This window comes from Elephantulus edwardii, unplaced genomic scaffold, assembly GCF_000299155.1.
Source record: "Elephantulus edwardii isolate Elephantulus edwardi_28Jun2011 unplaced genomic scaffold, EleEdw1.0 scaffold00139, whole genome shotgun sequence".
NCBI lineage: Eukaryota > Metazoa > Chordata > Mammalia > Macroscelidea > Macroscelididae > Elephantulus > Elephantulus edwardii.
This window is the reverse complement of record NW_006399889.1, coordinates 8,383,712-8,409,836: the sequence shown is the minus strand read 5'-3', so window position 1 is coordinate 8,409,836 and position 26,125 is coordinate 8,383,712. Positions and strand designations below refer to the sequence as shown.

Below are 26,125 nucleotides of genomic sequence, written 5' to 3'. Positions count from 1 at the left end.
TTTAAAAAAAAGAAAAAAAAAAAGAAAATTCGCTGGAGGGTCAGGTATGGGTTGCTTCTGACTCGACAGCACATAACAGCTAGCAGAAGGGCTAGTGGATTTAGTTGGTGATCTGCCTGCAGAAAGTCACAGCTCTGAAAAGGCTTCAGAGCAGTCCTACTTTGCACACATGTGGTCTCCATGAACCGGAAGTGACTCCACAACACCCAACAGCGCAGAGGTGAGCCTTGTGGTAAAGGGACACTAATTATACAGGAGGGCACAGACCCTGGTTCTCGAGCTCAAACACAGATGTGAGACCTGGAACCATGTCACTGGTGCTATCAACATTTCTCTGATAGGTAAATGTGGGGTTGAATGAGACAATTTATTATATGACAGTGTCGCATGTGGTTAACAAGCAGCTGAGAATCAAATGCTGGCAGCACGCGCTTACCAAGAGGTACCTCAGAAGAAAAGACCAGGCAACCTCATTCCAAAAATAAGCCACTAGAAACCCAACAAAGCACAGTTCTCTTCTGACACACATGGGGTTTTCAATAGTAGAAATCAACTTAAAGGCAACTGATACAAATCATATCATTATTTTTATAATGTCTTTTTAAACTGAGCTCTTTGAGGTCAGGACCAAAGCATAATAATTTCTCATCACAACACAGGCAGGTGATCAGAGCAAATATGTTTAATAAATAGCTTGTGGAAGGACTTGAAATTGTAGTATTAGTCATCTAACTCAAAGGTTCAAAAGCACCAACCACTCCATGGTAGAATGATGGTCAGTTCCCTGTAAAAATTTACTGAGCTGGCAACTCAATGGGCAGCCAAGCCAGACTGACTGACAGCAGTGGTGTAGAATGTGGAAAATTTGTGCTTTTAACACATTGCCCCACACTTTTTAAATTGACAACTGTGCTTAGAATCACATTTGCCGTCATTTGCCGCAACGTGTTAAAGGATTTGACTACTCCTTTCTGTGCATCCATTATATGCTTCCACCTACTTAATCTGAACTTCTGCAGCAAGTATTTCAAGCCCTCCTCACTTTCTGCAAGCAATATTGTATCATCTGCATAAGACAAGTTGTTGATGAATCTTCCTCTGATCCTGGTGCCATATTCCTCTTTCTAGAGGTCCAGCTTCACAAATGATTTGCTGAGCCTATACACTGAACAGGTGAAGAGAGAGGATACATCTCCGATGCACACCCTTTCTGGTTTTAAACCAGCCAGTATTTCCTTACTCAGTTTCAACAGTGGCTTCTAAGTCTTATAGATAGATTTCTAATGAGCATAATTAAGTGTTCTGGGAATCCCATTCTTCTCAATATTAGCCATAATTTGTTGTGATACACAAAGTCAAATGCCCTTGAACAGCCAATGAAACAAACAGACTTGAAATACTTGTTACAGAAGATCAGGAACTACAGCCTTCAGTGTGGATTATAACATCAAGAAAACAAAGCTTCTCACCACAGGGCCCACATTTAACATCATGATGGGTTGAGAAAGGACTGAAGTTGTAAGTGATTTCATCTTGCTTGGCTTGGTAGCAGAAGTTAGGAGATCAGCAGATACATTGCATTGGATAGTCTGCTGTGGAGACTTCTCCAAAATACTTAAGTGCAATGATGTCAGTTTGAAGATGAAAGTGTGCCTAATTCAGGCCATGGTCTTCTTACTCACCTGACAAGGATCTGAGAGCTGGGCAATAAAGAAAGACACAGAATAAAAGTTCAATTCTTGTGCTAGAGAAGAATACTGAATATTCCACGGACTACCAAAAGAACAAACAGGTCTTGGAGAAAGTGCAGTCCAAGTGCTCGCTGGAGGTAAAAAATGATGAAGTTTCATCTCTCATACTTTAGACATGTTCCTAGGTGAGGATATTCCTTAGAAAAGACATCATGCTTTGAAAGATACAGGATCAGTGAAGAAGATGACCCTCAATGATACAGACACAGCGACTGCAATGCGCTCAAGTGTGTCAGAGATGATGAGGATGGCACAGGGACAGGACAGGGTTCAGGCCTGTTGTTCAACAGAATACCTTGACTTGATGGCATCTTACAAAATAATTAAAATCATAGTAGTAATCAAGCAATAGAATGCGTAGAAGAGAAGCAAGTTGTTTTGCTAGTAGCAGTCAAAGACTTGCTTTAATTCTGTGTGAATATGCGATGCTGGTTTGCCCTGTAAACAAGCTTGTAACCTGAGTCTGGGCTATAAGGAATGTAGGTCAACCCAAATGTGCAATTACAACTGGTCCAATAAATATTTAATTCAAGGAAGATAGCAGTTGTCTACAATGACAAAATGAAATAGTTGTTTCAAGAATGTAACTGGAAAGGCTAGGGAATCCAAAGGAGGGAAAAGGAAATCACTAGATGGTGAGACTGCTGCATTACCATCCAGCTAACATGGACACATTCCTAGTCTGCTCCTGGGAGGTAGGATACTGACCCCAACTATTCAAAACTGACCTTTTAAAAAACAAAACAAAAACCATGGGTTTAAAATCTGCAAGTATCGGTTGAAAGGCTATTTCTAGGCTACCACACTCAAATCCATTTGCTAACGTGGTTCTTCCAGCAATGCTAAAGGGCAGAGTAGACTTGCCCCAATAGTTTCCAAGGCTGCAGTGTTTATAGAAGCAGACAGCTATGTCTTTCTCCCATAGAGTAGCTGGTGAGTTTGAACCATAGACCTTCTGGCTAGCAGTTGAGCACTTAACCACTTTGCTGGTGGTGTTGTTATGTGCTGTTAGTCGATGACGACTAATAGTGATCCTATGTACAATTGCTTCGAACCCTGCTCTGACTTGAGTCAATCGCACTGCCTCTGGTACGTCCACCTTCACTATCCTAGTTATTGTGTCAATCTATCTCATTCAGGGTCCTCCTCTCTTGACCTTCTCTCCACCCTTCCAAGCATGATATCCTTCTCCAAAGACTGGTCTCTCCTGGCTACATATGCAAAGTATATGAGATGGAGTCTCAAAATCTTTGCTTCTTAGGAGGTTTTACCCACTCAAGGACAGATCTGTTAATTCTCTGGACAGTCCATGGTATGTTCAATACTCTTTTTCAGCACTACAACTCAAAGGCATCAATTCTTCTTCTGTCATCCTTGGTCATTGTCCAACTCTCTGATGCATACCAAGTAATTATAAAGACTATGGCCTGGATCAGGTGCACCTTAGTCTCCAGGTGCCATCCTTGCCCTTCAGCACTCTGGAGAGGTCCCTGACAGCAGATTTTCCTAATCCAATTTGTCTTTTGATTTCCTAACTGCTGGTGCCAAGAATGTTGACTGTGGAACCAAGCAAGCTAAAATTGTTAACAATCTCAATCTCTTCTCCAAGCAAGCTAAAATTGTTAACAATCTCAATCTCTTCTCCATCTATCATGATGTTGCCAATTGGCCCAGTGGTGAAAATCTTAGTTGAAGAACCACTTAGCTCCCAGGGCTTAATTGTTAAGGCATCACTGAATAGAAATATAAACTGTGACAATGAAAGTCAAGATGCATCTTTCTTCTTCAGAACAGGGTTTAATGATAACAATAATATACTTATAAATAAACCAATGAAAAAATAAAAGTAATTTTAAAATAGAAAAATATTTGCAATGAATAAATCATAGATTGTTCAAAATTCTAAAAAAATAAAATTATCAATAAAGCAATTTCTAAATGTTTCTTTTAATCCTATCCCTTTTTAGACAGTTAGGACACATGTCTAAAGGGCAGAAAATGGGATGTGAAGGCACAGGGCTGTAAGCGTCTCTCTGAAAGAGCCAAAGGGAGTGAAAACAGCACAGCCCCTCACTCCCTCAGAGGAGAAAGCCGATAAAAAGCCCATAACCCAGCACCATGATGCCTCTAGAGTCGGAGCCACAGCTGCAGCAGCAAGAGGTTCATTTATTCATGACTGACTTCACAGTTATGGTACCAACAATGTGGTTTATTAGGGAAGGAAGTTGGAGAATGGGGGAGTCAGAGAATATCACCCAATACTAGTCCAGTTTTTAGCCCAAGTGTCAAGGCATAATTCCTCCATTAGTACAGGCTCTGGTTTCATTTCAGCATCAAATCTACACCACCCATCAAGGTTTGCCTCAGGGCAGTTGTAAGTTAGATTCTCTTTTAATCACCCAGCAAATACAGCAAAAACCTTTAACTGTGGCCAGCACAAATGCAAGAAGCCTCAGGTCATGCCTTGCCATAGTTTCTTCACCACTATCACTAGGATCTCGTTTTCCTCAAGTTTTGCTTCCACCAGTTTTGCCCACTTCAAGTCTCCCTGCCTAGCGTGGGAAGCACTCTTTCACTTATCCTAGTCGCACAGCTTTGGCGATTTGCAAAACCATGATGATCTCCAACATCGTGTGCCTGCAGTTAAGGTAGTTAGAGACCAGAGGAGGCTAGCTGTAATGGCTAAAAAAACCCAACCTTTAAGCTAACACAACATCTAATTTTATGTATTGACTGCTGTGATTTTAAGGTTGTTCTTTTCATTGGTTTCTCTTAAGAACAGACAACACTTATAAAATCAGTTTTCAAATAACAGCATTGAAATTGGGTCTCCTTATAATCTTTTCTCCCTTGCCCTACTTAAACTTTGTTCCTTCAACACTCTTAATACAAAGTATCTCTAAGATGTATTATTATTTTTCTCTTTGTGTACAGAAAAAGCCTTATTTAAATTTGGAGGCATCTGCCATTTTTACCAACATTTAACCAAAACTATAACATTCGCACACTCTGGAAGCTCTTAACATAAAACTTCATAAACTTGATGCATTTTAGCTCAAAACTTTAGTTTAAATAATTTCAAAATTTCTTTCATAAAAAATCCAACACTTTTTTTAAAAAAGGTAATAGTAATAGAAAATTTTAAAATTTTACTTATTACCAAGCAGGTACTTATTTTTATTTTAAATCCAGCTGTGCTGTGTCTATACCACACACACACACACACAGAGGAAGAAATAATATTCTTATATTAAAAATTATTTTAATAGTGGCCCTGTTTTATTCTTGCCCCTATAGCATAAAGGGGGAGATTTGACTCATTTAATCTCTCAAAAGCATAAAACATATCAGAGAGCAAAAGATCTACATCTTTCTAAGTGGGGGTCTTATAAAAAGCAAGGATGTCAGTTCAAAGACTAATGTGCTCCTGATTCAAGTCATAGTCTTTTCAATTGACTCCTATGCACCTGAAAGTTGGACAATATATAAGGATGACAGAAAAAGAATCAATGTCTTTGAACTGTAGTGGATGGGGAGAGTATTGAATATTCAAAAGGAAGTGCAACCAGGGTGCTCCTTAGAGGCAAGGATGCCAAAATTTTGTATCCCATATTTTGGGAATGTTGTCAGGAAAGGTGAGTCCTAGGAAAAAGACATGTTGGGAAAGGTGGAAGGTCATAGAAATAGAGGAAGACCCTCAACAAGACAGACTGACTGTAACAATTTACCTGAGCATATCAGAGATGGTAAAAATGGAGTAGGATAGAGCAGCATTCAGATCTGTTGTTCATTATATCGTTATGGGTTGTAGTCAGCTTGATGACACCTAACAACAACAAGAACCACCACCACCACCAGAACCACAAGATGGACTCATGGAGTACAGCACCTAATTCTGCTACTTATGAGCTGTGTGGCCATGGATAAAACATTTCAATACCTTCCCTCAATTCCTAAAATGAAAAGTATTTGTGCTCCCTTCCTTACTGAGTAGTTACAAGGTCCAAATAAGCTAATACAATGGGAAGGCAAGCATTAAGATATCATACAAACAAAAGCTATAGTTACGACTTTGTGAGGGTACATATTAACAGGATTTCTGAGAAAAGCCAAGATAAGAAATACTTCACTGTGCTTAGTATAAGGTAAGCTGAGAAGTAAATGAAGTTTACAATTAAATGAATAATAGCCTTGTGGACCCCTTTGTTGGCATTCCATCTTGGTACCCTTAAGAGAAACATATCACTAGACAGCAAAGGTTCTACTTGCAAAGAGGCTTTCTGATAACCATGCTGCCATCTGCAAAATGAACTGCCATTTTTCTCTCTTTTTTAAAAAATTTGTGATTTTAAGGGAGCTCTGGTGGCCTAGTGGCAGGAAGTGGCACTGTAATCCCAGAGGTATGCAGTTCGAATCCACCAGATGCTCTGCTAGAGAAGGAGGGGCAATCTCCTCTTGTACCAAGTCAGATCTGATCTGACAGTACACACACACACACACATAAAATAAAATTAAAAAATTGTGATTTTAATGAAAGTTTACAGAAAAGTTGGATTTTCATTCTTCATTGTTGCACATTTTCCTTCCTCTCCCTCCTTCTCTTTCTTAAAGCCTTCTCCCCTCCCCTGGCAGTATCCAGTTTCCATCTGACAGCATTTGATCTGCACTGCCGTTGGTCCAAAACCTCTGTGAGTGACACACATTTCTGGACTGTCCATCGGACCAAATACTTCATAAAGACAGGCACCACATGTAACTCATCTTTGCTTCTTTCCTCTCTAGCTCTGGATTAAAGAGGACAGATAGCAAAAGGATTGAAATTGACAATCATTTCCTTTTACGTGGTTCAACAATCAACACCATTGTTACCAGCAGTCAGCAGATCAGGAGACGTACTTCATTGGACAAGTCTGCTGTCGGGGAACTGTCCAAAATACTAAAGTACAAGTATTCTTTTGAAGAATTTTTGTCAGTTTTAAGAATAAGATAAGCTTGATCCAGGCCATGGTCTTTTCAATCAGTTGCTATGCATTTGAGAGCTGGACAATGAATAAGATGACAGGAAAAGAATTGTTGTCTTTAAGTTGAAGAGTAGTCAATATCAGGTAGAAGTCAAATAAACAAAATTGTATGTCTTGAATAAAGTGCAGCCCCAGTGCTCACTGGAGGCAAAGATAATGAAGCTTAGTCTTTCATACTCTGGTCATATTGCTTGCTAGAAGAGGCCACTGCTCAGAAAGGGACATCATGCTTGGAAAGGTGGAGTGTCAGCAAAAGAGAGGAAGACTCTCAATGAGATGGATTAACATAGTTACTGCAGTAATGGGTTCAAGTGTGCCAGAGATAATGAGAATGACACAGGACAGGGTCCAGGTTTGTTGTTCACAGGGTCGCTATGAGTTGTACTCAACTCAATGACATCTAACAACAAGAAGCCACTAGAGCTCTTAAGAGGCAGTTGAGTCATACACAGGGCTGATGTTATTAATAAAAATCTACTCTGCGGCAACCAACTACAACAGCATAATCAATCTCAACAACAAAATATTATTAACCAAATTCTTGTTAATTGAATAAACACTATTCTCACAGTGAGCTCTCATCATCTTCTATTCAGCCGTTGGTGAGGCAAAACTCACAAGGGCAGAAAGAGAGTAATTAAGTGATATATATAAAGGTGTATGTGAGGTCCCTGCTCCTATCTGGTACAGAAAAAGGATGGGAAAGAATCATGTGTCTATAGCTGTGCTTATCATGATAGAAGAGTTTCAATTACATTGCTACAAGGTTTATGATTTCTTCCTCAATCCATTTATGGTTTTGATATAACTGTAAGTCTTTATTATGTTTACAGTCCTTATAAGAGTTCTTACACAAAAGTCTAACTTTAAATGTGGGCCAACCTTGTCTCTCTGAAACTTTTATTAATAAAAACCATAAATCAACTTCAGAAGGGCTTAAATAGAGTGTTAAGTTCTCTTTAAAGCACACACATTTGATCCATAAGAAACATAAACTTACTCATAGATGGACTATTAAGGTAAGCATGATGATAAGGAAATAGAGAGCAATCTTTAAGCCTTTCCCCACAATATCCAGGTGTCATTCAGAAAAGGAAGAAAAGCCCAGCATGTAAGAAGAGCAGGAGAGAGTATTAGATCACTGTTGATAGGGAGACATACCAGCAGGACTAATAAGTATGAAGTATGTGTCCTTTGCTCCAGGGAAACAAGGTCAACTTAAGGAACTAGAACATGTACCTTGGTGATGTGGATGGGGGTTCAGGCCAACTGGACACTGTGAGGTCAAGTGATTGTGGAAACACTTGTTACTTCCCACTGAGGTCTGGAGCCACTGGGCACAGAAGATATGCCTTATAGTACTATCCACTGAGTCAGAAAGGAGCAGCTCGGAATATGCTAGCAGAGAGCTCTGGGGGTCTAGTGGGTAAGAAATGGCGCTGCCAATCCAAAGGGCAGTTGAAGCTACCAGCTGCTCCAAAGAAAAAGACGGGCAGTTTCTTTCCATGTGATAGCCTCTGAAAACCCACTAGTGAGTCAGCTATGAGTTGGTTTCAAGTGGATTACAATGAGGGTTTTAAAAGAGGTAATAGTATATAGTAGCTATGTATTACAAAAGATAGAATAAGAACAGCGGTTGCTACCTTCTGATAAAGACTACCTATCAGACAATGAGTGCTCTAACAGCATGTTCTGTGTGGTCCAGTCACAGAGACCTAGAGAGAGGAAGAGGGGACCAGGAGTACTGACATGTTTGTGCAGCCCCAGTTCCTGAGATCAATATCACTGAATTGTACATGTAAATATAATTTAATTGGCAAACATTTAATACATATCTCAAAATACATATATCTTAACAGTTTTTTAAAAATAATTTAAAGACTTGGTGAGCTGTGGTGGCCTAGCGGCAAAAAGCTGCACTGCAATACCAGAGATGTGTGGTTCGAATCCACCAGATGCTCTGCTGGAGAAGGAGGGACAATATTCTCCTGTACCAGTCAGATCTGATTTGATGGTACACACACACACAAAAGTAATAAAATAAAATAAAAATAATAAAAAAATAATTTAAAGACTTAAAAACATCTAGGTTCTTAAACATTTGATAAATGAGAAGAGAGGAAAACAGAAGGGGAAAGAGATAATGAAAATTAAAACTATTTTTAGAACTTGGTTTTCTGAAGCAACCAGCTCTTCAAAATGAATGTATAAGAAACTCAGTGAAATAAATAAAAAAAGACTGACATCTGACACACAGTGATAAAACTTCAAATCATAAAGAAAGGTTATAAAAAATTCCAAAGAAAGAATCATTCTGAAAATACCAAAGAAAGTACAATCCTCAACATATTTGAGAAGATGAAAACAAAAATACTACTCAAAGACAGAATGATGTCAACAATCATGACAGTGATGATGGAAACTAGAGGACAAGGAAGCTCCTTTAACAAGCTAAAGGAAAACCTTTTTAATCCTTGAATACCACACCCAGCTTAATTACTAATAGTAATTAAAGAACAATTAGAAAAAAAATAACAAATATTTTCAAGCTGGAAAGGTATTAAAAAAATAAATAAATAAGCTTTCTCTGGAAGGTTCCATGATAAAATACTGCTGCCAAGCCCTTAGTTATATTGTACTCTGAGGCCTAGGACGACCTAATGGTGTGATGGGTAATGTATCAGGCTGTTAATAAATGAAAGCTTGGCAAATTTCTGTTCAAATATTTACAGCCCCAGAAACCAAGCAGAACATCACTGTGAGTCAGAAGCAACTTGACATGAATGGGTTCAGCTTTTGATTTTTAAATCCTGAGTTTAGGGAAGCATTTACCTCTTCTCTACTTCCCATGTTCTGCTTTGTAAGCTAAATTCCATCTGTCTATGATGCTCAGAAGGTGGAGGGACAGCACAGGAGAGGGTCGTCATAGGCAACTTGACAGCACAACATCCATTTTGAAGTCATTATCTCCTGCAAGAAGGTTTTTTTCTATTGATGCCAGCAGGATGCAATCAGTCCTTCTAGATGGTTACAGCCATATATATGCCCTTTGGTAATTCTAGTCTACCTCTTACTAGAATGATCTCACCAATCAAGAAGCAAATATTTTCTACAGGCAAAATATCTATCCATTTATCTCAGTGGATCTATTCTGTGATTTGTCTGCCCCTCTAATTGTACCTAACATAATTTCTTTAATACAGTAGACAGGCCATGTCAAAAGAACAATAGGTTTAAAATCCAATGCTCAATAATTTAATGATTTCAAGAAGAAATCTAGGTTCTAAAGCATCTGACACAAAAGTGCATACTAAATATTTTATCTTTGTTCTAGTCCCTGCCACATCTACTCATCCTAACTAAAAGTCTCAGTGTACATAGCAGAAAGGTTAAGTTTTGAAAAATTGGGAGATAAAAGCATTCTTTTTGAGCCTTGAATTTTTTAATAAAATACTTCACAGATTGGGTTCAAAAGATGGGTTTGTTTTAAGAGGAAACATTTTCTCTGAAGCATTGTCCAACTGTATTCAAGTAAAAATTCTTTGTCAAGGCTGTTCTTGGAATAAAGTGAATCTGTTGGTATAAGAAGAGTTCTGGAAAGTATGATGTAAAGGAGATAAAGCCAGAGCAGAGTTTTGTGTTCGCTTCATCGCTGCAGCTCACCCTCTGGTGTCTCTTCAAGCCTTCTCTGATACTGTCTTTCCGAGGCTTTTCTACGGTAGACATCATAGAAGGTCTCCTGTCCGACGCGCACCCTGATCATGATCCACTCCATCACGGCTCCAAGGACAAAAAAGAAGGGAAGGAACCTGTAGATGCCAAGTCGCTCCTTCCCAGGAACCCTCTGCAGAATTTGCCTCAACTGGGCCCTAAAGAACATGACTGGCCGAGGTCTAGGAGCTCATCCAGGTGAATCGACGAGGGTCAGTTAGCTTTGCCCCTAACGACCCAGCTCGGTCAAGAGCGACCTGCCATCTGCAAAAGCATTATTTTAACTAAAAGTAGATGATGATATGACCTGTAATTCTACTTCGAGGCATACACACTCTCAAGAGAAATGAAAACACCACACACACACACACACACACACACACACACACACACACACTGTATATTGAATGCTCACACCAAGACTATTTAAAACATACAAGTGGAAATAACCCAAATGCTCATCAATTGATAAACATGTAAGTAAAATATGTTATACCCAGGTAACTAAATATTATTCAGCAATAAAAAGGAATAAAGTTCTGAAACATGCTACAATGTAAATAAACCTTGAAAATATTAAGTAAAAGAACTTGTTGTTTGTTGTTTAATGCTGTCGAGTCGTAGACGACTCATAGCGACCCTATGAACGAACGGCCTGAGCACTGTTCGTACATAGAGTTTCTGGAGGCAAGCCATTTCGGAAGTGGATGCCGCTCCTGCTTCCAGGCAAGAAGTAAATGACAAAAATCACCTATTATATAATATTATTTGAATGAAATACTCAGAATAGACAAAACTATAGGGACATAAAGCTAATTAGCTATTGCCTAGGGAGCCCTGGTAGAGTGGGTTACATATTGGGCTGCTAATGGAAAGGTTTGTGATTCAAATTCACCAGTCATCCTGTAGGAAATAGATGAAGCCTTCTGCTTTCATTAAGATTTACAGCCTTGGAGGCCTGATGGAGGTCATCATGACTTAAAAGCAACTGAACAATAGTGGGGTTTAGGGATATAAGACTTGGGGATAAATGGGAAATTACTGATAATGGGCACATGGTTTCGTTGAGGGTAATAAAAATGTGTGTAGGTTATAGTCATACAATTTTAAATACACTAAAATTGATTTAATTATATATTCAAAAAGTAAATTAATTCCATGTGAGAAAAAATCAATATAGTGATTGCCTTTTAAAATATATTCATGTGGGAATAACCTAAATTAATACATTACTTGAATTCAAAACAATATGAAAGATCATCAACTAAAACTAGGTAGGCTTTGGAAGGCATGCCAAACAGAACAAGATCAAAATGCTCATTTGGAATCAGAAAGCACAAGTTTTGAAAACAAGGTCAAGTCAACTGATGGTTTGTGTTGTTTTGTTTTTTTAATGAAATTAAATTTTTTAATATTATTTTACTATTTACAAAATTAGAATACACTGTTTTCCAGAACATATTCTCCCAATTTCCCTCACGCCCAACCCATCAAATTGTATAACCCCATGATTAATCCTCTCCCCACCCCATGCACATCCTCATCCCTCTGCTTCCACCCTCTCCAACCCACTTGGATCCTTATACTCATTCTACAATAATGGTTTTATCAACTGATGTTTATAGCCTTAAAAACTAAGCTTTAATCAGTTCACTGTACAGGTTACTAGTTAAGAGACATCACAACAAAGAGCTAGAGAATATTACATTAGGTTTTATTCTTGGAAACACAGAGTGTCTCATTATGTAACCTTTTGTAGGTCACAATTTCTAAAGACAGTTTCTCTAGTCTCATTACTTGTCAATCACTTTATTTCACAGGGGTATTATAAAGGCAATTAGTAGATAATGTAGTTTATATCCACCCAATACTAGGCTCTCAGAGCACTGCTGGGACCTAACTTAGGTTTATTTATTACATGGGATCTGTAGGATCACTGGGTAAAAGCGCCCACTTATAAAGTCTTTCTGTGCAAAGGATGCTGTGATACTGACAAGGCAAGTGCAGAAAACTTTTAATTGTTTCAAGGTGCCTATGCAAGGTAGCTCTGGTGGCCTCGTGGCAAGAAACTGCTCTGCACTCCACAGTGCCAAGGCAAAGTGTTCTTCTGTCAGAAAATAATTAAAGAATCATGCATTTTTAAACTTTAGGGCTTCATTTTGAAACCTATCCCCAAAAGGACATGATGGCAGAGCAGAATAAATAATCTTTGGAAGAACAAACCATCCACAATCTCTCTTTCGTACTTCTTCCTCAATGTGACAAGAATTAAAAAAGCAAAGCTATCAAATCATGATTTAAACATAAATCAAGCTTAAATTGTAGTTATATCTCTTTGCAAGCATACTAAAATTCTAACTTGCTCAAATGTAACGTATTTGATTATAACAAAGGTGTAAGACATTGATCCAACTTTAAGAAAAATGGATGTAAATAATCTACTTTCATTACATGTAGACTCATTATTGTCTTGTATTAATTTCAAATTCACATTTCCTTTCATCCATTCATCTAGTCGTTTATAATTATGAACTTTAAACAAATCTGTATGATAGTTAATCAGGGTTTTGAATCCGTTTGAACCAATTCAATCTGTCCAACAAAGCAAAATTGGAACAGACCTAAATATCTAAAATCTAGGTGATCTGAACCAACCACCAGAACAGGAGGTTAAGTGAAGGCCTAGGATGGGAGACTTGGAAGAGGTGGGGTGAATCCTTTCCAAAGCTTGATGCACAGGCTGTGACAGCCCATCGGCTGCCATCTTTGAGCAGGTACCACTGCATCTGATTCTGTACAAAGTCCAAAAGGCAAGAGATCTGGCTGCTGTGCGATACATATGCTATACCTTTGTTTTCTAAGAGGGATATTAACTTTTAGCAAGGTGTAGATCAATAATCTTTCCTGTTCTGATCATTAGTTTTCCTGTTCTGTTTCAATTCAGTCAAATTAAAAAACCAGGGTCTTTCCCCAGTACTGCCTCTTTACTGAGGACTGACCTGGGAAGGACTAGCTTGAAGTCTGCAGATATCAAGAGCATAGTTTGATGTAAGATCAAAATCCATGCCACAAAAGGTGGAAAATATATTTAAAAGTCCTGTATAGCTGTGTCACTTATTCATGACTGAGAACACAGAGTCATGGATGAAAATGTCCCAATCAGTTAATCGAAGACTTTCACAAACAAACCTATGATGCAGTGAGTCAATTTGAGGATCTGTTTAATTTTCACATGTGAAAATACATGAATAAATTAGCCACAAATAGAAAATCTTATTTCTGGACTACACACTGTTTTTTCCTTTGACTTTTCTTTGCACCCTAGTGCAAAATATAGAATATGGAATTCAGATTCTAAATTGCAACATATATAAACAACGCCACAACCTTGTGGCAATTATGCAGCTGTGCATATGTTCATTATCTGATGTTTTTCATTATTCATTTCTATTTATTTATTTAATTTCAACTTAGTCAAGGAGCTCCTGGGTGATAGAAATAGTCATGCATCCAACTGCAAACTCAAATGTTGGTGTTTTTTTAATTCCCCCAGAGGTGCCTTGGAAGAAAAGTCTGGCAATATGCCTCTGACAGCACCTTTCAATAGTCAAATAGTTACTCTGCACACTTAAGGATTTCATGACTAGAAATAAGCTTAATGGCAAAGGATTTGGTGTAATGGTTTAAATGGCTCACTTCTGTAGAGGAGATCAGTTTATGGCTCTATCAGCTTTCACTGTCACCAAACCCTTCCTTATTTCTGCTGTTTATGTGTCTTGTCACAGTTCAGACAGTGTGAGACATGCAGACATTTTCTATGCTGAGGTAAGAACACTATTTTGAAGTCTAGAAATACTGCTTTTAAAATGTCAAGGGCTCCTAGCAGCTCCTCTGTGAACCACTATGGCAACTGTGCCAGAGGTCATGAATATTACATAAGGACTGTCCATGCATTCAAACTGGCATCTCCAAGCCACATTCCCATAGCAACACACATAGATTTTACTACTTGCAGACATGGAGCAGACAGCAGAAATGTTCTAATGCCCTTTTTTTTTTCATTTTAATAGGTGAATACAGTAGTTACAGTTTTCAAGCAGTCACTTCTTTTAAAAGAAAATCAATAACCTTGTTAAAATATCTTAATTCAGAAGTTACCGAATATGATACCTTAAGCATAGACAACAGGCAATGCTTTGGGAATATCTAGCTCTCAGAATGACTGTTACAAGGAAATGTGTTCAAAGTATGACAAGGAGTTAAATGACACATATTTAGAACATAGTCTAAATTTTCAGACTGTATATTTCACATCTGATTTCCTGTATCCTTATCTATCTATCTATCTCTCAATCATCTACCTATATTAGAGCTTTGGGGGTTCAATGGTTAAAGCACTTGGCTGCTAAGCAAAAGGTCAGCATTTTGAATTCCACTGAGCAAGAGAAAAGACTCGAAGATCTGTTCCACTAAAGTTTATAGCCAAAGAACTCCTACAGGGCTATTCTGTCAACACAACGCCACCCATCTATATTAATTATTATTATTATATATTACAGAATGGAAAAAGAATAGAATACATATAATAGATGGATAAAAAATCCTTGCAAAGGCAGGATTATTTTTTTAAATCAATAAAATCTTTGACTGCAAGAAAGATGAACATAGTATGATTTATGATCAACATTTTTGCCACAAGAGGCTGAACAAGAGATTTAAAAATTCTCTATAGCTGTTTCACTTACTCATGAACTTCTAACACAGTGTCATGGATTAAAATGATCCAATTAGATAACTTGGGAAAAAGAATTCATTTGAAAAGCATTATAACATCCATCTTCTAACATAAGAAAATACTATTTTTTTTAAAGAAACTCTATGGAACAAAATTTTGGGAACAATTATGTGCCATAAAAATAATCTTGAAAAAATACAAAAAGTATTTCTTCTAAAATAGAGATAGAGTTTGGTGGAAAAAGGAAATGAAATAATTTTATGACAAGATGTGATTTAATACCCTTCATATACATATTACTTCACATATGTGCAAATAAATCACCTATCCTAGGAGATAAGTTGCGTGAATAAAACAATACAGAGTTAAAGACCACTCTTGCTACATCTCACCTCCCTTTCTTAGCAAGGGCAAATACTAAGCCCCATTTCTTAAATCAGACAACAGAATAAACACAAAGCTTTCAGATCAACTCCCACAGGTGGCCCACCATGGGCAGGGCACTGCATACTTGGCAAAGGAAGGTCTTGCCCAGGAAAGACATGGTTTTACCTTAGCCTTCTCCAACTGTGCCTGGGCCTGCCGCTCTGCCTCTCTCCGCACTGCCTCCCGGTCTTCCTCCAAAGATACATCGGAATCGGATGGACGGCTGGTGTAGGAGTCTGCCGAACCCTGCAGAGGAGAATTTATAGATTTTAAAACAGATTCACTCTATGCTATTTGCATTGGAAAACATCTTGTTGACATGCCAGTTAGCTTTCTGGCTTGTGCTAGAAATTCCTAAAAGGAGGACAGAATTTTGTAGTAAGCCATCTACAAAATCATGCTCCAGTTTTTCAGATCATTCAATAATAGCACAGTTATATCTATCAGGTTATTATTCCTTTCCAAGACTCATATTCAAATTACTTTCCTTCTGGAAACCAGGTAAGTTATTTTCTATCAAACCATCTTAATGGTGCAGTGCAGGGCTGAAGGACACAGATGGTTTTCAAGGATAGCTTCCAGAAGAACAACCAATACACTAGGCAGGTATTTAAAACTAGAAAGAAATCGAATAATAATAATAATAATATAAAAAGTCGAATGAGTTAAAAACTTGAGCTCTCCAAACTGCCACTATCATGATATGACTTCTACTTCAATCTTAAAAAATATCACTTAGTACCTTTTCACCTGCTATCTTTTAAGACAAAACTGTAGGGCACCAGCAGCTGGCTTCACTAAATTTTTAAAGTAAGACATTTTAGCATACTTTTAAATAGACAGTGAATAAGTGATGTCTGCAGAAAACACCTGTCTGGGATCTTTCACAAAGCAATTCATTAAAACATAGGAAAAGGAGCTCCAAAAAATTTATAGGAATCTCCGGAGCTCCCTCTCTCGCAATCCTGATCATATTAAATCAATCAAACCAGCCTCTCTTGCCTTCTTCACTCACTGCAACAGCAGCAGAAGCGATTGCAAAATCACGTCTCCCCCAAATGAAACCCTGGAGCTTACACAGATATCAGAATTCTTCAGCCTTCCTCCCTTGGCTCTTTTCAGAAGCCTGATCCAGGTGGCCTTCATTAGCCAGACAGCGCCTTTATCGTCCGCAGCTGCAGCCCCCAGCACAGATCCTCAGAAGGCTCGTGCACGCAGCGGAGCCCCAGAGCACCCCGGCTCCTTTCCCAGCCATGCTCTGTGCAAGACCCTCTCAGCTGTCTCTCTCTGCCCCCCGGGGGCTTACACGCCTTGCCCTGAAAGACTCCAATTCAAGTGGACTCTTCTTTTCCCATTCCGGGGGGGGTGGGGGAGTAAACACACAAATGCTTTCTATTGCTTTAAAAATAAAGAACACTTCCAGTACATTTAATGAGGCAGCAACTCATTCCAAACTTGATGCATTTCACTACCCTAAATGTTACCTTTCCTGCTCTTGCATTGTTCAAGGAAATTAGTTGTAAGAGAACCTTTAATAAAAAAAGCCCCAATGTAAAACGTATGCAGTGACATTTGCAAGTGCAAAGTTCAAGCCTTATCTTCAGAGATCTGGAGGGGGAGGGGAGGGGACGCGCTCATTGCACTGGGCATGCTCAGTGTGTAGCCTTTTTACGCAGATGCTCACATCACACTGTTAGTCTATGTCAAATTGCCATTTTACATCCGAAGAGTAAACAGCTGGAAAGGTCTTTCGGCGCTATAGTAACGGATACATGGTATATGCTTGTCAAGTTTCTGTTTTAGATTAAATGCTCTCTCAAAGAGAGGGGAGCAAAGAATCTTTTAATTGAATGGTCATTTTTCAACATCCTGTTATAGGAAAGTATCTTAGCCAGATCAGTATCCTATACAAAACAGGATGGGGGTGGGGGGGGGGGAAGATAATGCAAGATTTTTCATTTATCATTTAATCCTGCTCTTCATTGCTTCCCAAACAAGATGCAAGAGGCAGCTTTGCCCATTTAATAATGAGGACATGAAAGCAATCACAGCTCTCTAAGGTAAAAGACTTTAACCTGCTTAAAATTGCTCTGAACTGCTGCTCCAAAGAGAAACTGCCATTGGAAACAAAGTCACTGGGCTAAATGTGAATTGTCATGGCACTCATCAAAAAGGGTATTTAAACGCTTGGTGATTTATTAGTTTCTGTTAGCATTTACAAAAGAATTTACTTCAGTTTTTTCTTTCAGATAAAGTAACTGAAGCTTGAGAGGGAAGGATACAAAAATGATTTGTTTCCTGTACTAATTGAAAATACATTTTATAATAGACATTTTCAGACTTCTCAAATTAAACATAAACTTTATCATCTCAAACGGCATTTATTTGTTTGGATGTGGTGATTATTTTGTAAATTATCTCTGAAAAGCATTCTGAGAAAGCCTTCCCCTCTCTCTCCCTTTGTTGATGTGTGCCTTTAAGTCAGAACTGACCCACAGCTGATCCTCAAGTGGTTCTCTAAGGCAGTAAATCACAGGGGAGGAGACTGCTCATCTTTCCCTGAGGAACAGGTGGTGGATTTGAACCATTTACCTTTGGGTTGGCAGCACAATTCCTTACTACTAAGCCTTCAGAGCTGCCTCTTCCTTTCTTTGTTCTTGTTTTTGTTGATTGCTGTGGAGTCAAGCACGACTCATAGCAACCTTATGAACAAAAGGCCTGAAGCCTTTCTAGAACTATTGACATTTATCAAAGTTCATAGACTTTCTGGAAGCATGCCATTCCTTTAGGGTCTTCCAAACCCCAACCAATGCCACTGCCATCTAATAAAGTTCAGCTTTTAGAGACTTTCCTCAGGTTTTCCCAAACTGTAAATCTTTTTGGAGATGACTGTCCATCTCTTTCCCATGGAGTTGCTGGTGGGTGAGAACCATCAACCTTTGGATTCTCAACCTGACACATTACACACTACACCATCAGGGCTAAGACCAACCTTTGTGATATGAATGTTAAACAACAGCAAAGAATAAAGGCTTTGAATTGAAAGGCATAGATCAACTGCAACTTAATTTTGGTATCGTAATATAAATTGATTACTTTTTAGTGTCATGTAAAATGTATGAATGATACATTGAAATGTTTTGCTCAGGAAAAGGAAAAATGAGCTCTTCTGCAGACACACCCATGGAAGAGTATTTCTAATTTTCACACATGTTGTTGTGTGTCCCAATGTCCCTCCTGGCATTGTCACTCAGTCAGAGTCAACTCACACAGCCCCAGAAGGCTTCCTGGCTGCAAATCACAACGGGTGAAGATTGTCCGTGTTTCTCCTGCAGAACATCTGGTGGCTCTGAATTTCCAGAGAGGCAAAGCTTTGGTTTAGCAGTACAACTCCCTCTGGCCTATGCGTGCCTGTGTTTTTGATCAAACTAAAAAAAAATCAAAATCATTGTTGTAGAGTCAAAATGGACTCCCAGTTGGCCTTTCAGCAAGGTCCTGTGGCTGTAAATCACACAGGAGAAGATCGCCCATCTTTCTCCAGTAGAGCAACTGGTGGATTAGAACCACCAGTGACGTGCCTTTAGGCTAATGCCATAATGCCCTAAGGACTAAGATCTGCTGGGCCATGGAACAGCATAGGGGTGGAGGAAAGGTGGAGAATCTAAGGAGGAGAAGAAGACTCCCAAGGAGAAGGATTGACACAGTGACTGTAACAATGTGCTTTATCATATCAGACATCATGAGGAAGGTTCAGGATAGGACAAGTTTCAGCTCTGCTGTTCATAGGGGTGCCATGAGTCATAGCCAACTCAATGGTAGCTAACAACACCCACCTAGCCAAATCCTTGCCAATTACTAAGTTTTCACGATAGAAATTATATGCACTGCAAACTAAAAACTTTAGTGACGCTGAGTCAATTCCAAGTCATAATGAGGCTCCCTCCGGTTCCCAAGGCTGTGCATTGCCACAAGAGGAGACTCTTCCTCTTTGGCTTCTGGAACCTGCCGATAATTGGAAGGGAGCCCTGGTGGCTTCGGATTCCAATGGTCAGAGCCTTTGGATGAACAGCATAACTCACTAAGGACTGCTTTTTTAGGGTTCTCCTCAAAAGCAAAGAGAACTACCATTAAGCAGCATTATGCTTCAGCCTCCAGAGTTGCAGCATTTCTTAAAGTCACCCTCTCCATGTGTGCATTACAATTAATCTCCTTCCTTCTGGGAAAGTGAATTTATGCTGTGCGAAGGGATAGATCTAATTAAGCTTTTGCCTTTGGTACCATATGGACTTTCTGGGTCATCGTGCCTCAAGTAGGCTTCATCAAGAACAGCTGGCCGTCATTTCCCCGAACTCCAGAACAGGTTCATCACAGGATGTACCCTTGATCTCTTGGTACCCATAATGTGATTACTTGGTCTTTTGTAGTGTCCTTGAAGGTACATCACATTTTAAGCTACTCATATTTCCTGTTCTACATCTTAGTGCTGACATTCCTAATTGCATAGTTCCAAAATGCAGCTCACTCTTCAACAGTCCATGTCAGATCTTTTCATTTTATCCTTAGACCTTTCACTCCGTATTTCCTCTCTCTGCTTATATAAAGGTTTATTTTTTGTTTTTATAAAGGTTTATTTTAACAAGATTAATTTATGCATTTGCTCTTTAGTTTGTCTTTTCCACATGTTTTGTTGAATACTGAATTATGAGAGAACATCACCTTTTTAGGGAACTTGTTAGGGAGCTCTAGTGTCTTACTGGTAAGGAGTGTGGTGTAATCCCAAAGGCATGTGGTTCCAATCCACCAGCTGCTTCACAGGAAAAAAATGGGCAATCTCCTCTCATGCGATTAATTGCCTTAAAAAAACCCACTGGAGAGTTAGCTATGGGCTGGTTCCAACTTGACAGTACACAACAAGAACAAGAAGTGGTAGGATGCTCTAATAGTCTAGTGGTAAGAAACTGTACTGCAATCCTGAAGGCACACAGTTCAAATTCACCACCTGCTCTGCAGTAGAAAGATGGACAATCTCCTCCTTTGTGATTAAAATGCCTCTGAAAACCCACTGGAGAGTCAGCTATAAGTTGATTTTCTCAATGGTGCACAGCAACAACAACAACAACAACAAGGCGTAGGACGCTCAAGTAGCCTACTGATAAGAAATTGTGTGGTTGTGGTAATTGTAAAGGCACGCAGTTCAAATCAACCAGCTGCTCCTCAGTCGAAGGATGGGCAATCTCCTCCCTTGTGATTAAAACACCTCTGAAAAACTGCTGGAGCGTCAGCTATGAGTTGGTTCTGATTTGATGGTACACAACAAAAACAACAGTGGTAGGGCCCATAGGGAATTGTTTTTTTTTCCCCTATAATTATATTTTATTAATTTTCATAAACATTTACAGAGATTTTGGGTTTCCATTCATTCATTGTTGCACCATTCTCTCTGCCCTCCTCCCAGTTTGTTCTTGTCCAAATGCCACAGTGCTTGTCAAAGCCAGTTCTGATTAATCTTCTTTGTCAGTGTGTCCTTTGCCATTCCCTATCACTCCTCCCTGAGAGAGACTTCACCTTGAGTCATAAGGAAAAGGGGATGGCGTATTCTCTTAGCTACTTCCTGCTGAAAAGGGACGCTGTGGGTTTCAGGGTGAAGATCTTCTCTCACTACTCTAAAGGTCCCCTTTGGCAGTAGGAAACACATAGACTATTATGGAGATTGATTTTGGAATTTAGATGCACTCTTATTGATTGTGCTTGGCCGTACATGTTCATATCCCTGAAGATGTATCATGGGGGGGTTGCAACCTAGAAGACACAAATTTAACTAACAAGTTATAAGTACATGAGTCAAAAATTATGGAAAAGTAAAAGAAAAGATTCTTTCATTGTCTTACAAACCCTCCCCCAGGTCCCCTCCACCATGTAGCCCTCGCTCTAGACTCCTGTGATGACAGAAATATCTAGTTATATATCTCTTTTAAACAGTTTTCTCCCTCCTCTGTTTCAGTGCAGTATACATTATTGAACCCATCTTACTCAGTCTCTCCTCAACCCCAAGGACAGTCCCATTCTACAACAGTGGCATCATGTAATATTTGTCCTTTTGTGACTGGGATATTTCACTCAGCATAATGTTCTCCAGAGTCAACCATTTTGAATAATATTGCATGAGTTCCTTGTTTTTTAATGCAGCATAGTATTCCATTGTGCGAATATACCACAGCTTCTCTAGCCATTCGTTTGTTGATGGGCACTTAGGTTGTTTCCAACTCCTTGCTACTGTGAACAAAGCTGCAATAAACCTGGGTGTGCATGCCCATAGGGAATTGTACTACTAACCCAAAGACCTGCTCTGGTGGTTCAAATGCACCAATAGCTCCACTGGAGAAAGATGGAAATCTCTTGTTCAATTTACAGCCTCAAAAGTCCACAAAGTCAGTTCTGACTTAATACAAATGAATTAAGTTTCTTTTTTCTCACATCTTCATTTCACTCTTGTCCCATTTATAGTTCCAGGATCAGTTTTCTTTTCTTTCTTGTCCCCTAACATGTTCTTAAATTTTTCTTCTTTAAGGTAAGAAAAGGTAAGAGATGTAGGCCTACTCAAGAGCTGTTGTTAGGGGCCATCAAGTTGAGTCCAACTCAGAATGACCCTCTGAAAATCAGATCCGAACTCTGGTTTTCCTGTGCTTGCATTCCAAATTGTGTGATCCATTTCTGCAAGACATCTTCATATGAAGTCTACATCACTGCTTTGAGGTAAAATCAATTTCTAATTGTGTTCCAAGACTACTTCTATTGCAGACAAAACTGTAACTTGCCCACTATCCTCTATATTTCCTAAAGACTTGGCTTTAGTATTCCTGCCCAATTTACTATGGGTCAGGTATTTCACTGGCAAACTTATTATGTCCACAGTCTTAGAGTAACACAAAATGGGACAAAATTCTGTGGCCTAGGAGAAGGGGGAAGATCCTACCTTGTATTATCTGCTGGGTATTAGAGTGTGGAGGAAATAATACCTTCATTTCTTTCTTTTCACAGTTTGGAAGAATTAAGTTTTGTGCTGAAAAGAGGTCTGTATGTTTCTTTTCTAAGAAATCAGAATTGCTACTTCACTGTTACATTGATTTCATTATAATTTAACTATTGTTTATTGACTCTAAAAGTTAAGTGACATAAATCAGTGAAATGAAATATGTTTTCATGATCACTGAAAACTTTAGTTTGCAAATGTTATATATCTAGCAAGGAGCACTAATGGCCTAGTGGCAAGAAGTGTGATGACACGTGGTTTGAATCCACCAGCTGCTCTGTGGGAGAAGAATGGACAATCTTCTCCCGAGCGATTAACTGCCTCTGAAAACACAGCAGAGGGTCAGTTGTGGGTCAGTTCTAACTCGACAGTACACAACAACATATAACTACCACTCAAATTAAAATAATAATAATGAAAATTATAAATGTAATTGGCCTACCACTGACCTTAATGTAAAAATATTAACAAAGTTCTTAACAGACATATGATCTCCACATATATGTTGTGGTTGTAAAGAGCCTTTGAGCCATCTGTGACTTATAGTGATCCTATGTACAATAGCTCTGAAGTCTGCTCTGTCCTGAACCAGTCTCACTGACTCTGACACACCTATCCACACTGCCCCAGTTACTGTATTTATCCATCTGATCTGGGGTCTTCCTCTCTTGTGCTGTCCTTCTACCCTTTCTTCCAAGCATGATATCCTTCTCCAAGGACTGGTCCCTCCTAGCCACATGCCCAAAGTAGTGAGATGGAGCTTCAAAATCCTATTCTCCAAGGAGAAATTTAGTTTCACCTTCTCCAAGATAAACAAATTGTTTTCTTGGCAGTTCATGGTATGTTCAGAACTCTTCTCCAGCACTGCAACTCAAAGGCATCGATTCTTCTTCTGTCATCCTTAGTCACTGTCCAGCTCTGTGATGCATAGCAAGTAATTGCAAAGACCATGGTCTGGATCAGGTGCACCTTAGTCTTTAGACTGACATTATTACTCTTTAGCACTTTGGAGAGGTCTCTGACAGCAGACTTCCTCAATGCAATTCATCTTTCGATTTCCTGACTGCTGGTTCCAATAGTGTTTATTGTGGGGCCAAGCAAGTTGAAATTGTTAACAACCTCATTCTCTTTTCTTTCTATCATAGTGCTGCCAATTGGCCCAGTGGTGAGAATCTTTGTCTTCTTAATGTTGCACTTCAACCTATAATGAATACCACAGTCCTTGACCTTCTGCAGCAAGTATACATATTTATATGCATAATATTATGTATATTTGTTGTTAGGTGCTGTGAAACTAACTCCAACTCCCAGCAACATTCTGTACAACAGATCCAAACTTTTTCTGATTCTGCACCATCTGCACAATCTCTACTATGTTGAAGCCCATTGTTATAGTCACAATATCAATTAATATAATAGTCTCTTTTTTGCTGAACTTCTTTTATAAACATGATATCCATATATATATACATACATACATGTACATGTGTGCCTTAGAACCCATGCACATGTATGTGTGTGTGTTTATGTGTTGTTGTGTATCGGCAAGTTGCAAACAAATTAAAGCTGATTTTCCAGTGGATTTTCAGAGGCATAAATCACATAGGAAGATACTGTTCATCTTTTTCTCACGGAGCAACTGTTGGATTTGAACTGTTTGTCTTTGGGTTGGAAGTGCCACTCCTTACTACCAGGCCATGAGAGCTCCTTATATATAAAACACATGTATTGTGTGTACATGTAATGTGTATTACATATGTGTATGCATATAACATGTATACACATATACATATGTGTATTTATATAGATTTATACCTATGTAGTCACACATGCACACTCACACACACATATATACACATACACACAGAGTTTTGGTGACTTAGTGGGAAGGAATTGGGCTGTGAACCCAAAGGTACACGATTTGAATCCACTAGCTACTGTGCAGGAGAAATAAGGATAATCAACTCCTGTGTGATTTATTGCCTCTGGAAACTCCCTGGAGGACTGGTTAATGGTTGGTTCCAATTCTATGGCTCACAAAAACAACAATATATGTGATAATTTACATACTCATATATACATATGCATGCTTACCTGTACACACATACTTACAGATGTTATGTGTGTATATACACATATTCATATATAATTATATATATATATATATACTCACACAAAAATGTATACGTACTAATAAGATATCTCTCTCCCTCTCTTTTTCTCTCTCTATATATCTATATGTATATGCAGATATACACACACACATATATATTATACTCATGGATATATTTTCATTATATCAGAATGTTAATTTCGATTTTATCAAAAGTATAAGGCTATTAATAAATGGCTTATAGCATTAATGTGCAATGATAAAGAAATTATTTTTTAAAAAATACATTTACCACATTGCTATGATTTTGGAACTGCTAAGGGTGAGAAATAGTCTGTGAAAATACAAAGGATTCCCTGCATTATAGAGCTTGGTCTTATAGTGAAAAGACTCATTTAAAAAATGCTATCTGGATAAAAAAATGGCTAATAAGGTTAAACAAGTTAAGATAAGAGACTAAAAGCAAGGAAGCTTGCAACTTTAGCTATGGTTAACAGATGACAGAAATAATAATGAGATGATAATTAAGATGAAATGCAAAGGATTAAAAAATTAAGTTCATTCTCGGATGTTCTGAGAAAGAATTATAAGCAGAAAGAATAGTAGGACAAGAGATGCTTAACATGTCTGAGGAATGAAAATGAGGTCAGGGTAGCTGACACACATAGAACAAGCTAGAATTTGGTGGCAGTGTAACTTGGAAATTACGACAGTGGTGAGATAACACTGGTTTGCAGTCAATGAGAGGCTTCCACTCTAGATTTTTCTCTAAGTTTAAAAGACAGCTGCTTAAACATCTAAGGCTGAAAAGTATTGGGATCTGAGATATCAAGAATCTCTTGTTCCTTCTTAATAGGAACAATGGTAATTGGGTCCCAAGTATTAATGGTCAAAAGGAACAGAAGTGAACAGAATTATTAGCTAGGACCACAGATTGCTTCGCAGAAGCAATGTTTTCTTAGAAGTTACTAAAATTTAAGTCTAAATTTCTAAATGAAAGGAAAAATCATGCAATTTTCATCAATAGTAAAAAAAGGAAAACACTGCCCTTTTGTCACCACATGAGAAAAAGACTGATTTAAGATCTCTCTCTCTCTCACTCTTACTCGCTCTCTGAATACAGCTATACATTTAAGCACACATGAAGTCTGGGACTCCCTCTTTGTTTATATGACCTTACCTGATAGAACATCTCCTGACACAGTGTTGACTTCATTAGAATTGATGTTTAAGATGTTGTCAAGAAACCCTTACGTCTTCTTATATTAGAGTTTAAATTTCATTTAAACAGACTTTCTTCTAAATTCAGCACTTTTTAAAAATTTATTTATTTTTTTT

At 38.5% G+C, this 26,125-nt stretch overlaps 1 protein-coding gene and 1 pseudogene across 8 annotated transcripts in view; both read right to left on the bottom strand.

Annotated features, from left to right (window-relative positions):
• CACNB2 (calcium channel, voltage-dependent, beta 2 subunit) overlaps nt 1–26,125 on the bottom strand; it is a 512,677-nt gene that overhangs the window by 164,582 nt on the left and 321,970 nt on the right. For 6 of the 8 annotated variants that reach the window (XM_006894308.1, XM_006894305.1, XM_006894306.1 and 3 more), the window contains one exon: nt 15,771–15,890. In XM_006894308.1, coding sequence (XP_006894370.1) covers nt 15,771–15,890 — 120 coding nt within the window. Of the gene's footprint in view, nt 1–15,770; nt 15,891–16,721; nt 17,153–26,125 lie in introns of those variants that run through there. The other 2 variants (XM_006894309.1, XM_006894312.1) reach the window with 2 other exon arrangements.
• LOC102861914 lies at nt 10,419–10,652 on the bottom strand (annotated as a pseudogene).